Source organism: Trichoderma gamsii, assembly GCF_001481775.2.
Source record: "Trichoderma gamsii strain T6085 chromosome Unknown Scaffold_9.2, whole genome shotgun sequence".
NCBI lineage: Eukaryota > Fungi > Ascomycota > Sordariomycetes > Hypocreales > Hypocreaceae > Trichoderma > Trichoderma gamsii.
In genome coordinates, this window is record NW_020171346.1 from 1 (window position 1) to 12,041 (window position 12,041).

Genomic DNA, 12,041 nt, shown 5'->3' on the forward strand with positions numbered 1-12,041 from the left:
CGGCGCCGTCACCACGGCCGTCATCTGCACATATGGTGATACTACACACACCCTCATCAACCGCCGAGGCTACACTGGGCCCTTCCTCCCCGGATTCCGCGCTGGTAAAAAGCGCACTTCCTCCACGATGTTTTAAATTCATATATACTGACTTCATTCAAATACAGCTCCCGAATGCCAGCCCAAGGCCGGTAAGCGACGCCGCGCCTGCAAGGACTGCAGCTGCGGTCTCGCCGAGCGCCTCGCCGCCGAAGACGAGGCCAAGCGTGCCGCTGCCGACGAGAAGCTTAAGAGCGTCAAGCTCGCCGCCGACGACCTCGCCGAGATCGACTTCACCGTCCAGGGCAAGGTTGGATCCTGTGGTAATTGCGCTCTGGGCGATGCTTTCCGCTGCGACGGCTGCCCATATGTCGGACTACCGCCGTTCAAGCCTGGTGAAGAAGTCAGGCTGCTGAACAATGAGATTCAGCTGTGAAGCTAGTTCACAAGCTACGTTATGACTGGGTTTCTGTTATCATGATTATGGGCGCATTACTGTTATTGTCATTGCACGAATTGCATCACGGAGTCGGGGAGCTTTTTAAGACATCCACCGTTATTTGGCTGGATACGGGTTAACAATATTTGGAGGGGATAATGAAATCTAAAGGGTCATTGAAAATAGCGGGCTAGAAGACCCTTTCTGGTCCCCTCTGCACGGCGTTTTTTGGGTGCGGACACTTTCACGATGTGCTACTTTAGAGAATCAGAATATACATCTATTTTTGCTTAAACCAGAATTAAGAACGCCATGTGATAGTATGAATGTGAATAAATGACAATGACGCCCGATGTTAAGCCAAGGCCTCTCAATTCCGCCACTAATACCTGGCTAGCAGCTATAAAGAATTCGAGCATGTTTCGTGTTTGAGTTGTAATGTTGCCGTTTTGTATGCAAAATTATGATACCGCCCATCCTTGCAACGCCTCTAATTCGATCCTTCTTGATGCCCGGTCTTCTTCTTCTCATGGCCTGCCCCTGCCGGTTCGTCATCGCTATCGTCGTCTCCTCCCACAGTGTACTTGCTCTCCGAGGCCGTCGGTGTCTCCACATGCAAGTCATCCAGAGTGGTTTCGTCGAAATCCGCCGCTTCGACATCGCGCCGTCTGCGAGAAGAAAAGTTCAGACGAGAGCCGTTCCTGCTTGAAGGCTCGCTGCCGCTGAGTGCTCTGTAGGTAGCACGCGCTTTGCGCTGGCGCCAGATAAAGTAACCCCAGGCCACGGCAGCAACGATGACGATGGCCAAGACAACTTCACCTGATCTTTGGTAAGCGGCCCATTTGGCTGCATCAACCTTCTTATGCGTCTCTTCTTCCTTGGCCTGGGTGTTGTTTGATGCTCCGCCGACCGTCGTCTCGACGCCCTTTTCACCATCGATGCGGCTGTCAGTAGGCACGCCGCCAATGCTGCTAATGTCGACTCCCATAAACCTGTCCAACATGTCCCGTGTGCGGCGAGGATAGTCAAATGGCACCATGTGAGATGAGTTGTAGAATAAAACGTAAGTCAAGTTGCGGGCCTCTTGCCAGAAGCCAGCAACCTCACCCTCGAAAGTCCAGTTTCGACGAGGGGCCCAGTTTCCTGGAGCTAGCTCAAAGCCTTTGCCTCCGTTCCATTCCAAGTTATTGATCATATACTCAGTACCGACGTGGTTGCATATAAGATCTTCTGCTCCGGAAAACAACAGAATGGGGACTTCTTTAAGAAGGTCGGGGAGGAGATCGACTGAAGGGACAGAGGTTTTGGCCTTGAAATTCGAGCCCACTGCTCCATTGCACTCTTGCCAGCCAGCTGACTTGGCGCTATTGATGTGAAGCGCTTGTATAACGTCGGATCTCCTCAGATATGGAGTGATATTGGTCAAATCCGGGGGCCAGTTCATTCCACAGGCGGGATATGTGTCTCTGAGACGGACATCGTACATGTTCCAACAGGCATCTGGCCCATTGCCATTCTTGGTCATGGAGAGAATTGAGCTGAGGATACCCTCGCAGTCGGGGTAGTCAACGTGGCCCGGGTCGCTGCCCATCTTGTTCTGGCAAATTCGAAGGGAAGACTGCAGCTTCTTGGTGACATCCGAGTCTTTCGTTAGGAGCCCCTTCTCGTAGAGGAATGGAAGGTAGCTGTCGTACTGATCTCTCGGCGACATCCATCCATTTCCGATCAACAGTCCCTTCAGGCTCCAAGCTTCCCTCTCTTTCTTCTCCTCAATCTTCTGCTTGTTGCGAGCCACTATCGCTTTGGCAATGTAAGGGATGTACTGTCCAGCGTAGGACTCGCCCGCAAAGTAAAGCTGATGAAAAGTTAACCCCCAAAATCTTGTTTGCTAAGCCGGAATACTCACATCGTCATGCTCATACTCAGGAAACAGGTCAAAGAACTTCTCCAAAAAGATGACGAATTGGTCTGCCATTTCATCAAGTTCATGGGTATAACTGTCTGTGTCGACATAGCTGAAGCCAACGCCAACCGGGTTGTCGACGAAAAGGAGGTTCGCGAATTCGTGCCATGATCCATTGTTCGGGACTAAAGTGTGGTCGTCCTTGAGCCTGTATGGCCCGATCTCCATCAACGAGCCATCCTCAGAGCTGCACCCTGGCCCGCCGTTCAGCCATACTACAGTTCGTTGACGGTTCGCAATATGCTGGTTCTGAAAATGCCAGAAGAATAAGTTTCCGTTATGTTCGGGGGTGACTTCGATGTGGCTATAGCACAGGGGAAGATACGCGCGTCAGCTATTGAGAGTCTGGAGAAGTCATCCTCCGCCGGCGCTCACGGTAGGCTTACCCAGCATGCATTTTCACGGCCGTTGGGTCTTGCGCCAGCCCCGGAAGGCCGCGAACATAAAAGTCGGCTGCATTTTTCGATTGCTCAGCAGCGGAGAGGGCCGGCCACAAAGTCGCCAAAGTCATGGCCAGCCATCGCCAGGAAGCTGGCCGCGCGGACGGCACCATGGTGAGCGGTGGTGGCGGAGGAGGCAGCAAAAACGAAAAGGGGAGTAAAAAGGTAGCACAGCTACCTCCGGTTTGATGGATTCAATATGTCATTGACAGAGAGGAAGATGTAGCGATTCAAATATGTAACCGCAACGTGATGGTGGAGGTTGCAAGTCGCAAGGTGGCCGAAATTGTTAAGCCTATTCCGCTTTCCCCTTGAGGCATGGATGGCATTTGGTACAGCGGATGCGCGGCACCAAACGCCGGGCATTGGTCCCCTAAAACACGCGGATGGAGTCGCTGTAGCTGCAAGCGATATAGCGTTCGGCCCCACTCGGCAAGCTTCCTGCTATTGTCAGTCCAAAGAGGAAAGGCAGCGAATGGGGTCAATAAGAAGCTCATGAGTTTGCTCTGCAGAGAGTAACTTTGAATAGCTTAAAAGTTAAGACTAGTTGGAAAGATTTGAGATAAGTTGTCTGGCTTTAATTATAGTGTACAGTAACTGTACTCGCGCCTGTATCTCAGCGTGAGATGTTGACAGAAATTGGCCTATTCGAGATGCCAACCGAAATTACGCCTGCGCTTCAAGGACTTGCCGCTATGGCTTAGAAGCCCTGCCGCCTGCTTAGCATCGATGTCTTTGTTAGCGCATCTAACGTTTGGCTACGTCAACAGCGAGCATTTACGGCTTCAATTTAGCCTCGAATTTTTCATACACCTGGCGAGGACCTCTCCACCATAGCAAATTTCAATCCGAAGCCTCTGACCCTAGCCTCTCCTGCAGCTAGAGGGCCACTGAATCAATCTCTGTATTTTACTCAAAATTTCGCCGCACACTGACAAGTCGACCATTAGCGCACAATATGGCTTCAGCTGGAAAAACTTTCATCGTCGAGCATCTGGACCCGGAGCTCGGCCCATGGTCGGAACTGGAGTATCTGGCCATTGCAGCGGAGAGCGAGGAGACAAACACCAAATTCATCCTGTCTTGCCTGCCTCCCAACTTCCAAGTCCCGGCTGCCTTGTCCGCCAACAAGGCCTTCACAGCTGAACATCGCGGGGTAGAAGAGCTCTATGCAGGCCAGAAGTCGCGGGTTTGTCTTCTAGATCCCGCCGCAGCCAAGGACTTGGCGCCCGAAGATGGCGAGACATTTGATGCGTTTCTCTTTGGTGGCATCTTGGGTAAGCGGGCAGCATGGCTACATAGCACTTGAATCAGTGACAACTAAGCTAATATGATAACTCATAGGTGATGACCCTCCACGAGGTGAGCATTGATGACTTTGTTCTCTTGATAGCGGTTTGTGTCTGATAAACTTTAGATCGAACCTCTGAGTTGAGAAAGAAGGGTTTCGAGGGAAGGCGGCTAGGCCCTAAGCAAATGACTACAGACACAGCTGTGCGAGTTACGCGAATGGTTGTGCACGACAAGAGTAGGTCTTTGGCTGTATAGCCAAGGTTGCAAGGGTGATTTGATATTGACATTAATAGTTCCTCTTGATCAAATGCCTTATTTGGATTTCCCAGAGCTCAAATTCAGCGAGCATGAAAGCACGGAGATGCCTTTCCGTTATGTCAAGGGCGCAGATGGAAAGCCAATTATGCCAAAGGTGAGATTACTGGGTTGTCAAGTTGGTTGATTCATGTCAGCTTACCAGATATTATAGGGAATGGTTGAGTTGATACAGAAAGACGCTGATAAATCTGTGGACGATCTGTTCTAAATATACTACCTTGTCTGTAGCATTCAATGTGGCCACGCAAGCTTGCTAGGTAGTATTAGACCGGTAGGCTGCTGTCATGGACAATGGCAAGCTATGCAAGACGCCATATAATGCTATGAGCGAAGATTGTTAAATTTACCATACTTGTGAAACGGTTGCACAACGCTGCTACGCCCGACAGTGCCAGATTGGAAACTATATTGCTGAGTATAGCTTTCGTCATCAATAAAGGTAGGTTGAGAGACCGATGGCTTGTAATATCCAAAAGCTGGTTCCCTATCAGTAATCATGAACACACAAGAAACATACTGCAGCAACATCCATGCGGGCTTATGGTAAGCCACTTCGTCCCCTTTCAAGATCAACCACAGAGAATAGGTGGCATCTGCCTGGGCGTGCATGAATTATGCAGCTTCCGTTGTCTGGGCAGTCCAATGCGACCTCAGTCTTGTTTTCAGCAAGGCTGCCAATGAGCAGTGAGCCGCATACACTGACCGACTGTGAGGCTCATACTGGGCGCTGTCGCTGTACTACACGGCTCGGACTTTGGGATGCCCTCAGCCGCAGTAACCTACCACGGACTGTAAGCATCCGAACGTGCAAAAATTCTCCGACGCATGTTTGCTTCGTCCGATTCGACGGATGAATCGAGCCGAAATATCACAACTCAGCCTCGCTCGATTGTGGAAATGAGATAGACTCCAGCTCCGTAAGCGAAAAATCTTGAGATGGGAGCACAGGGGTAACCGGCATCTCATGAATCTGTTGACAAGTTTACATCTTGTGATGGGATCCAAGTAGAGATGAGTTTGACGCGGGCCAGGCACACGAAGATTAAAGTGGTGACAGCACGGAATTCACGGATGTAGCATTGTGATATCGGGTTGCAGCAGCTTGACTTGTTTAGCCGGCCATCATGGCCACGGAAGCTATGTAAGTATTCTTTCACAGTCCTGAAGCTCAAACGGTGCAGCGATCAGATTGCATGATAGAGCAGGTAGGATAGACTGAAATTTGCGCTCAGCAATGATGACAGCATGAAGCCGCCGCCAATCGTGTAGAGGCGTTTTTTGCCAAGACTCGTCTGAGGGCTGCCGCTATATCATGCTGGTAGCTGAGCTGGAAACGGATGGATATAAATTGGGGTAAAATGTACACTTCCGCGGTATCATTTTCACATACATCTAGTGGCGTAATACTAGTATCAAGTCTGTTTCACATATAGTCAATCCAAAGGAAGCCACCGATGTTTTGAGCATGTCGACATCGGCTAAACAAGAGCATGATTCAAGGAAAGTAGTAGTAGCATCATATCAACGCTGCAGACGCAGAGTATGAAAGTGTGCATCAATAAGGGAAAGAAAAAAAAAGAATAGGTACTTTTCTCGCAACGTAGCTCGCAAAGCCGTGTAGCTGTTTGTAAATGACCCTTGCTTGCGGAAAGGTAGTATATGGTCCAGAGTTTACGTGTAAATCCCTCTATGAGGTAGATGGGACATATCCTTGACAATTAGGTCGACAGTATCCCAGTACTATCCCTCAGCTGGGTAGAGACTTTTATCGAGTCCACTGCGGCAGCTAAAGGTGTGCTAGCAAGGTATCGGGATTCGCTAATAGATCGGCTGCCAAACGCTTGGGACCTATAAATTAAAGAATCCGTATCCGGAATCTAAGCGCCTTGACGAGAAGCCGGAGCTTGGCCATCGCGGCTGGATGAAGCAGGGGCGGCTGCGGCTGAGAGAACGGCGAACCTCCAGTCTGCTTCGTACCTGTGGCGTGGAACATGGGCCGATGACGACCATGGCAGACATGTTGCCGTTGGCTACCTTACATGAATGCAATATGACGTGGCATATGCCCCAAGCCATACTGACTGGCATGCGATCTAAAATAGACTGACGTTTATTCTTTCTTTGTTCTTCGCGGTGCTCGAGACATCCCAGCGAGGCTGCTGAGACTCTTGATCGAGTGGAAAGGCCCAGGCTCTCGAGAAGTCGCTCCACTGGACAAGTCAGCCATGGCAAGGGTCGTGCACCATAGACGGTCCTTGCTGCCACGTTTTCTAGACTTGAGAGTCTACTCGATGGTCTCTTGGGAAGGCCATATCCGCGGTGGATATTGAGGCCTTTCTCTCGAAAATACGACACGACAACGCAACGCCACGGGCACAGTGCATGGCATGGCATGGCTGCCGCTGAAGCCATCGGCTAGAGATATGTCAAGGCCAGGATCAGGCCCCCAGCTAGCGTGGGGTCGGCTGGGCTTCTACAGAAGATCGATATGCTTTGGAATCTAATTTGGAATGCAAAATCGGCCGTTGGGTTGGTTCGACGACAGGTTCGAGATGGGTTGGTTTGGGGGCCGTCGTCTCCAATTTTAGCGCCCATCTCGACTCTGCCAGCCAGACACACAGCATGGCCTGGAGGTGTGCTGGGGACTTGACAAATCGTTTCTCGTGATGCCGGCCAGCTCTTGATAGGTGGCAGCCGGGGATTGACAGCAACGGGACAGCACCATCCGCAAGTCCACAGAAGGATCGCCAGAAGCTGTGGGCTTACATCGTGCGTGCTCCTCATTTGCCCGTGGCACGCCCTCTCGTGGCCGGACGAGAAGCAGGAACACGAACCCTGCCCGATGAAGCCTGATGAGTTGATTTGCCCTGCCATCGGATGCCTTCCACAGTATTCGGCATACCGTCTGTCGTCGCTGCAAGGTGCATGCTGCGCGGCAAGTAGCGCTCTCACGGAGCTGGAGGCATTATTCTCAACGCCAGGTTGAGTTATGCGCAGTGATCTCGTGCCACGGCTGCAACATTGCACAATGGGTAGCAAGCAGCGCTGGAATGTCTCAACCGAGCCCTAAACTTCCAGTTGACGCAGCTGCACGGGTTGCTTCATGTTGTTCGTAGCATTGATGTGGAAGAGGCCTCAGTCTGGGTACCAGGAACTACAAGCGGTCAGCGCCCTGCCTATTCGTGGGCTCGGCTGATGTGATGGGACATGAGAAAGAGGTCTGGCGCATACAGGCAGGTACCACCCGCTGTACCTGAGGGTGCTGGTACCTTCATGTTCTCTCAGGAAGCAGAACAGCCTCGCAACTCACCTCGGGCATGTAGAGGCATCCAACGCTCTCGCTTCGGCCGTGATGCTGCTCGTTCTTCTTGCTGTTGGCACTGCCACCAGTTCTTCCTCAGTGCCCTCGCCGCGCCGCCTGTGCAGGAACAAAGAATGGCGCACGCTGTGTAGCGTCAAGGTTAATCTGCATGCCCTCGCTCCAGGCGCACGGCTGAAACAGACGGCTGCACCCCGGCTCTCGTCGATGCGACGCTGTTGTTTTCTCATCCATCTTTCATACTTGCGAATTACGGCTCTTGGCACTGCCCTCCTTCAACGGCTCAACTTCTGCTCGGAGACTGGCCACTGCGACCCCACCGCGCCTTGTCCAGCGCTGCGCCTGTATCATCACCAGATGCGATACAGCGATGAAACATGCGACGCATGTCAGAGCCCGATCGCTGAGCACCTTTGCTCTTTTCTCCGGACCGTGACATGGATGGCCTGAGTATCGACGGCAGCCCGCGGGCACCTGTTGCTGGACGAGCTTTGGCCGTCTACCTGCAGCTGCTCCTCCGCCTCTCCCCTTTGGCATGCGTCCTGCTACATGGCGGAAAGCTTGGCTTGGGAGGATCATCGCGAGCTGCCAACCGAGAATCGTCAAGCCGTGGCGAATAGGACCGACACTCCACGCGTTGGCACCTCACCTCGGCGCAGAAGCCCATCTCCCGCAGCTGCAAGGCTCGCCCCTACAGGACCTTTGCTGTTGCGCAGGCCCGCACAGGGCAAGCCTTGAGGGTGTTAGTTTCTGCCATAATTCCTCCCGCAGGACTTCCCCTTCCTGGCTTAATGGCGACGCTTGTCAGACATACCTGCTTGCCTCACTGGCACATAGCCACATGGCACTCATTAGCGTGATGCTACGCTGGATAGAGATCCCCTGTCGCTATGACATGTCGCCTGCTTAGAAGCGCCACACACATCCCGGAGCTGTACTTGCAAGTAAGTATACATGTACTGGCACTGCTTCAAGGGATTCCATTTAACCAACCACGGAAGGCATTTTAGGAACCATCGAGGACGAAAGCACTAGGCTGTTTCGCGCATTATCGCAGCAAGGTTGGTCCAAGTCACGGCCTTTCCCCGAAGCTGAGCACAGGCGTTGGGCTCCGGACACTTGCGTTTCGTCATATCGGACCTAACCATCATGCTGCTCACGCAAATTTTCTTTGACGACGATCGACGCCTTGGTCTCATGAGTAGCAAGGCTCAGAGGAGGAGGGCCATGGAATCCATTTTTGGAGTCATTCTGCTTTTATCCAGCTTCTGGGTAGCATGGGCTCGGCCATGCAGCATCAACTCTTTACCTGCCGATTGGACGATTCAAGACGAGCGTGGTTTCAAGTTGTGGACGATATAACAGCTCCCAGGCCATGTTCACACCCATCTCGTGCCCCCCCCCGAACAAAGGAAGATGGAAAGGAACAGGGCCTAGTCGCCTTGAAGGGTTTCACGCCCTGTTGGAGCTACCGAGCCAACAGACCCACGGATTGCTGCACCTTGGGTACAGCTCGGGACCGAGCTGATGCTACTGACCTGCAAGTAACCAAGCCGACTACGCGACTAGCCATTCCTTTAACCCGCCCCCGCTCTGGCGGTAACTAGATTTAGTGTGTACAAGGATTTTGGGGACTGTGGTTTGCGATATGGATGCAAGGAAAGGGCGGCTCAGAGGCAATTCAAAGGTATTCCTTTCCGGCTTGTCAAGGCATCTCGTCACTTATCCACCAGAGCTGGATTGTCTGTGGGCTCCCAAATCTCCTCTACTGACCAGCTACCTAAGCTCATCATCAACCGCGCGGATAATGGGCGTTATTGCCACATGAATCGTGGGCTAGTAACGTGAATTTCGTCTTTCTAAACCTGTGAGTGTATGCCGGGCCTCTTCAGTGCCCGGTTCGTAGCTCTACTTTCATCGCCAGTATCATGTAGCCTCAGCCCTCACTCATCTTGATTTCGGCCAGAGGACCCCGATATGAACAGTACGACTATGGCATGGTAAACGTCTGTACAGCTGCACAGCTGCTCAGCGTGTCATATGTACGTACAGCGTTGGGCGTCGGCCCACACTCTTGCTGGCCCAGGCAATGTGCTGTCTTCTTGTCTTACCCTCTTCTCCTTTCAAGTATTATCAGTGCTGGCAGAGAACCCGGCTCCCCGGTCTGTTCAGAACGGTTGACTCTCTTATTTTGTGCTGTTCCCGTTCATCATTTGCTTTGCTCAGCCCTACCTGCCTCTTGTTGATCAACGACATGCCTAGCCTAGCATCCTGTCGCATATTACGTCTCATCATCTATTAAAGGCCCCACGCCTCAGCACCGTCTGGACTTTATTTCGCTTTTTATAAAAATAGAACAGCACCGCTCACCGCTGTCCTGTTTGAGAAAGGAAAAGGGACTTTAGCAGACAGAGATCAGTTCCACATCGCCATGCGATCTTAGTTTCAGCAAACATAAGACTATCTGGCACGACACCAATACGGTAAAGGCCTTCAGGGGCCCCAGCCATTTTCGTCTTTAGTGAGGAATATTTCCTACGAGGCTTCTTTTTTTCGAACAGGGAGAGATTTTATGCCGTTTTCTGCGAATGGCTGTTTCCACCAGCGGAGTCCAGATCGGCGTCAAAGAGTTGTATTACCACCTACCATTCTTTCAAGCTGCTTTGGGCTTTCATGATCAATATCATCGTTCTTGCACTAGTAGCTATTCTCATAGCCATCATTGGACGAAAAGGGAGCATCCACAGAGTCAGTACAAAGATTCGAGACGAGAGACGCTACGGTCAACGTATTATCTGCCACACCATCCCATACAGCGTGTAGGCTGTCGACTTACTTCGCTGGAAGGCCTCCATCGGGCCATTTCTAGCTCATCACATACAGCTGCTATTGACAAAATCAACTTGGAATAGGCCTCATCCGGAAAAGTTTCATTCGTCGCCGCTGCTCGACATTGGAGGCTGCAGTTATCACAACCCAAATGAAGCCTCTCGCCAATTAGTCGGCTATCTACTTCTTACAGCACCCTTGCCAACACACACTCCATCTTAATTAGCGACTTGTACGATATTCTACCTTGAAGAATAGAGAAAATGGATGTGACCTCGCTTCTTAACACTTCTCGACGACCCAGCTACAGGGGAGGCAGTATCGAGGGCCCATCACCCCATCCCGGCCATGACAGAGTTGCCTCTGCCCCAAACATTCCGCCAAACCCTTGCACTGAAGATGCAAAGGATGGCCTGAATAGATCTAAGTGGAAAAATGCCAGATTGTGGGATGGACGGGAAACAGCAGAATCTCAGATCGATGAACTAGATCCCTTGTCAAGAAGAGCAGGGTTTCCCGTTTCGCCAAAAGATATCCATAAATCAATCTTCGAAACGAATGGCCGGTCAAGACAGCCCTCAACAGATTCTATATTGGCAGTTATATCTCCGCCGTCCATGCGCTTAGCAAGGCATAGCCTACCTTAGTGAGTAGGATGGAGTCTTTTGAATCATTGTTGTCAAATATTGATGGCACTATTTCCTATTTCACCGGATCCTTGGCTTACAAGCTGTATCTTTTAGTGACAATCCTCGGTTATGCTCAATTCGGTAAGCCAATTCGTTTTTTGGGACAAACTCTTGTCCCAAGGGCTAATTTAGCAAATCAAGACGAAGGTAGAGAGAAAAGTGTTAACGTGAATAATAGGCTGCCTCATCGAGATCACCGCGCTAGCTATTCGGGAGAGAGTTCGACAATTCCCAAACACAAGATCTCAATTAGCAGCAGCAGCAATTTTACATCGCCGGACTCTCCGCAGTCGGAGGAATATCATTCGAGATTATCGTCGGTGGCATCTGTCAGCGGGATATCGTCAATGAGCATACCCATTGTGGAGATACCCTCGATCGATACTAAGCTTTTGGAGGCTCGAAACTTCCCATCAAGTTATGGCATCGCATCGCAACCTCCATCTCCTCCACTCACAGAGAAGAGTTCAATCGCAGTGCAAAGCAGAACAAGAATAATGAAGCAGTTCCTTGACGACTCATCGGCCGCTATTCTGAACTGGAACAATTTGGATAAGCCTGGGCTTTTTGGACAAGATTCACGGTATGTTTTTCAGATTTTCCTTTTCAGTCACCTAGGATACTAGTATAAATATTGCTGCTCACTTGTAGAGCGCAAAATGAGCTTCTGAAATGATGCACAAGACACGGATTCTCTAAGCACGGCCTAAAG

General features: G+C 51.1%; 3 protein-coding genes across 3 annotated transcripts; 2 read left to right on the plus strand and 1 right to left on the minus strand.

The window, feature by feature from the left end:
• Nucleotides 1-32: 32 nt before the first annotated feature.
• On the plus strand, nt 33-455 carry TGAM01_v203286 (hypothetical protein; the record flags this gene model as incomplete). Its single annotated transcript, XM_024549174.1, has 2 exons — nt 33-104; nt 168-455. 2 exons carry the CDS (start codon nt 33-35, stop codon nt 453-455), a joined length of 360 nt encoding a protein of 119 aa, XP_024406012.1.
• A 513-nt stretch (nt 456-968) lies between these two features.
• TGAM01_v203287 (hypothetical protein) lies at nt 969-2,994 on the minus strand (the record flags this gene model as incomplete). The annotated part of the gene is made up of 3 exons (XM_018801388.1): nt 969-2,333; nt 2,385-2,745; nt 2,828-2,994. The coding sequence occupies 3 exons, from the start codon at nt 2,992-2,994 to the stop codon at nt 969-971; spliced, it is 1,893 nt and encodes a 630-aa protein (XP_018665659.1).
• An 845-nt stretch (nt 2,995-3,839) lies between these two features.
• TGAM01_v203288 (carboxypeptidase D) lies at nt 3,840-4,700 on the plus strand (the record flags this gene model as incomplete). Its single annotated transcript, XM_018801387.1, has 5 exons — nt 3,840-4,158; nt 4,226-4,243; nt 4,299-4,409; nt 4,468-4,586; nt 4,644-4,700. 5 exons carry the CDS (start codon nt 3,840-3,842, stop codon nt 4,698-4,700), a joined length of 624 nt encoding a protein of 207 aa, XP_018665658.1.
• Between the last annotated feature and the right edge of the window lie 7,341 nt (nt 4,701-12,041).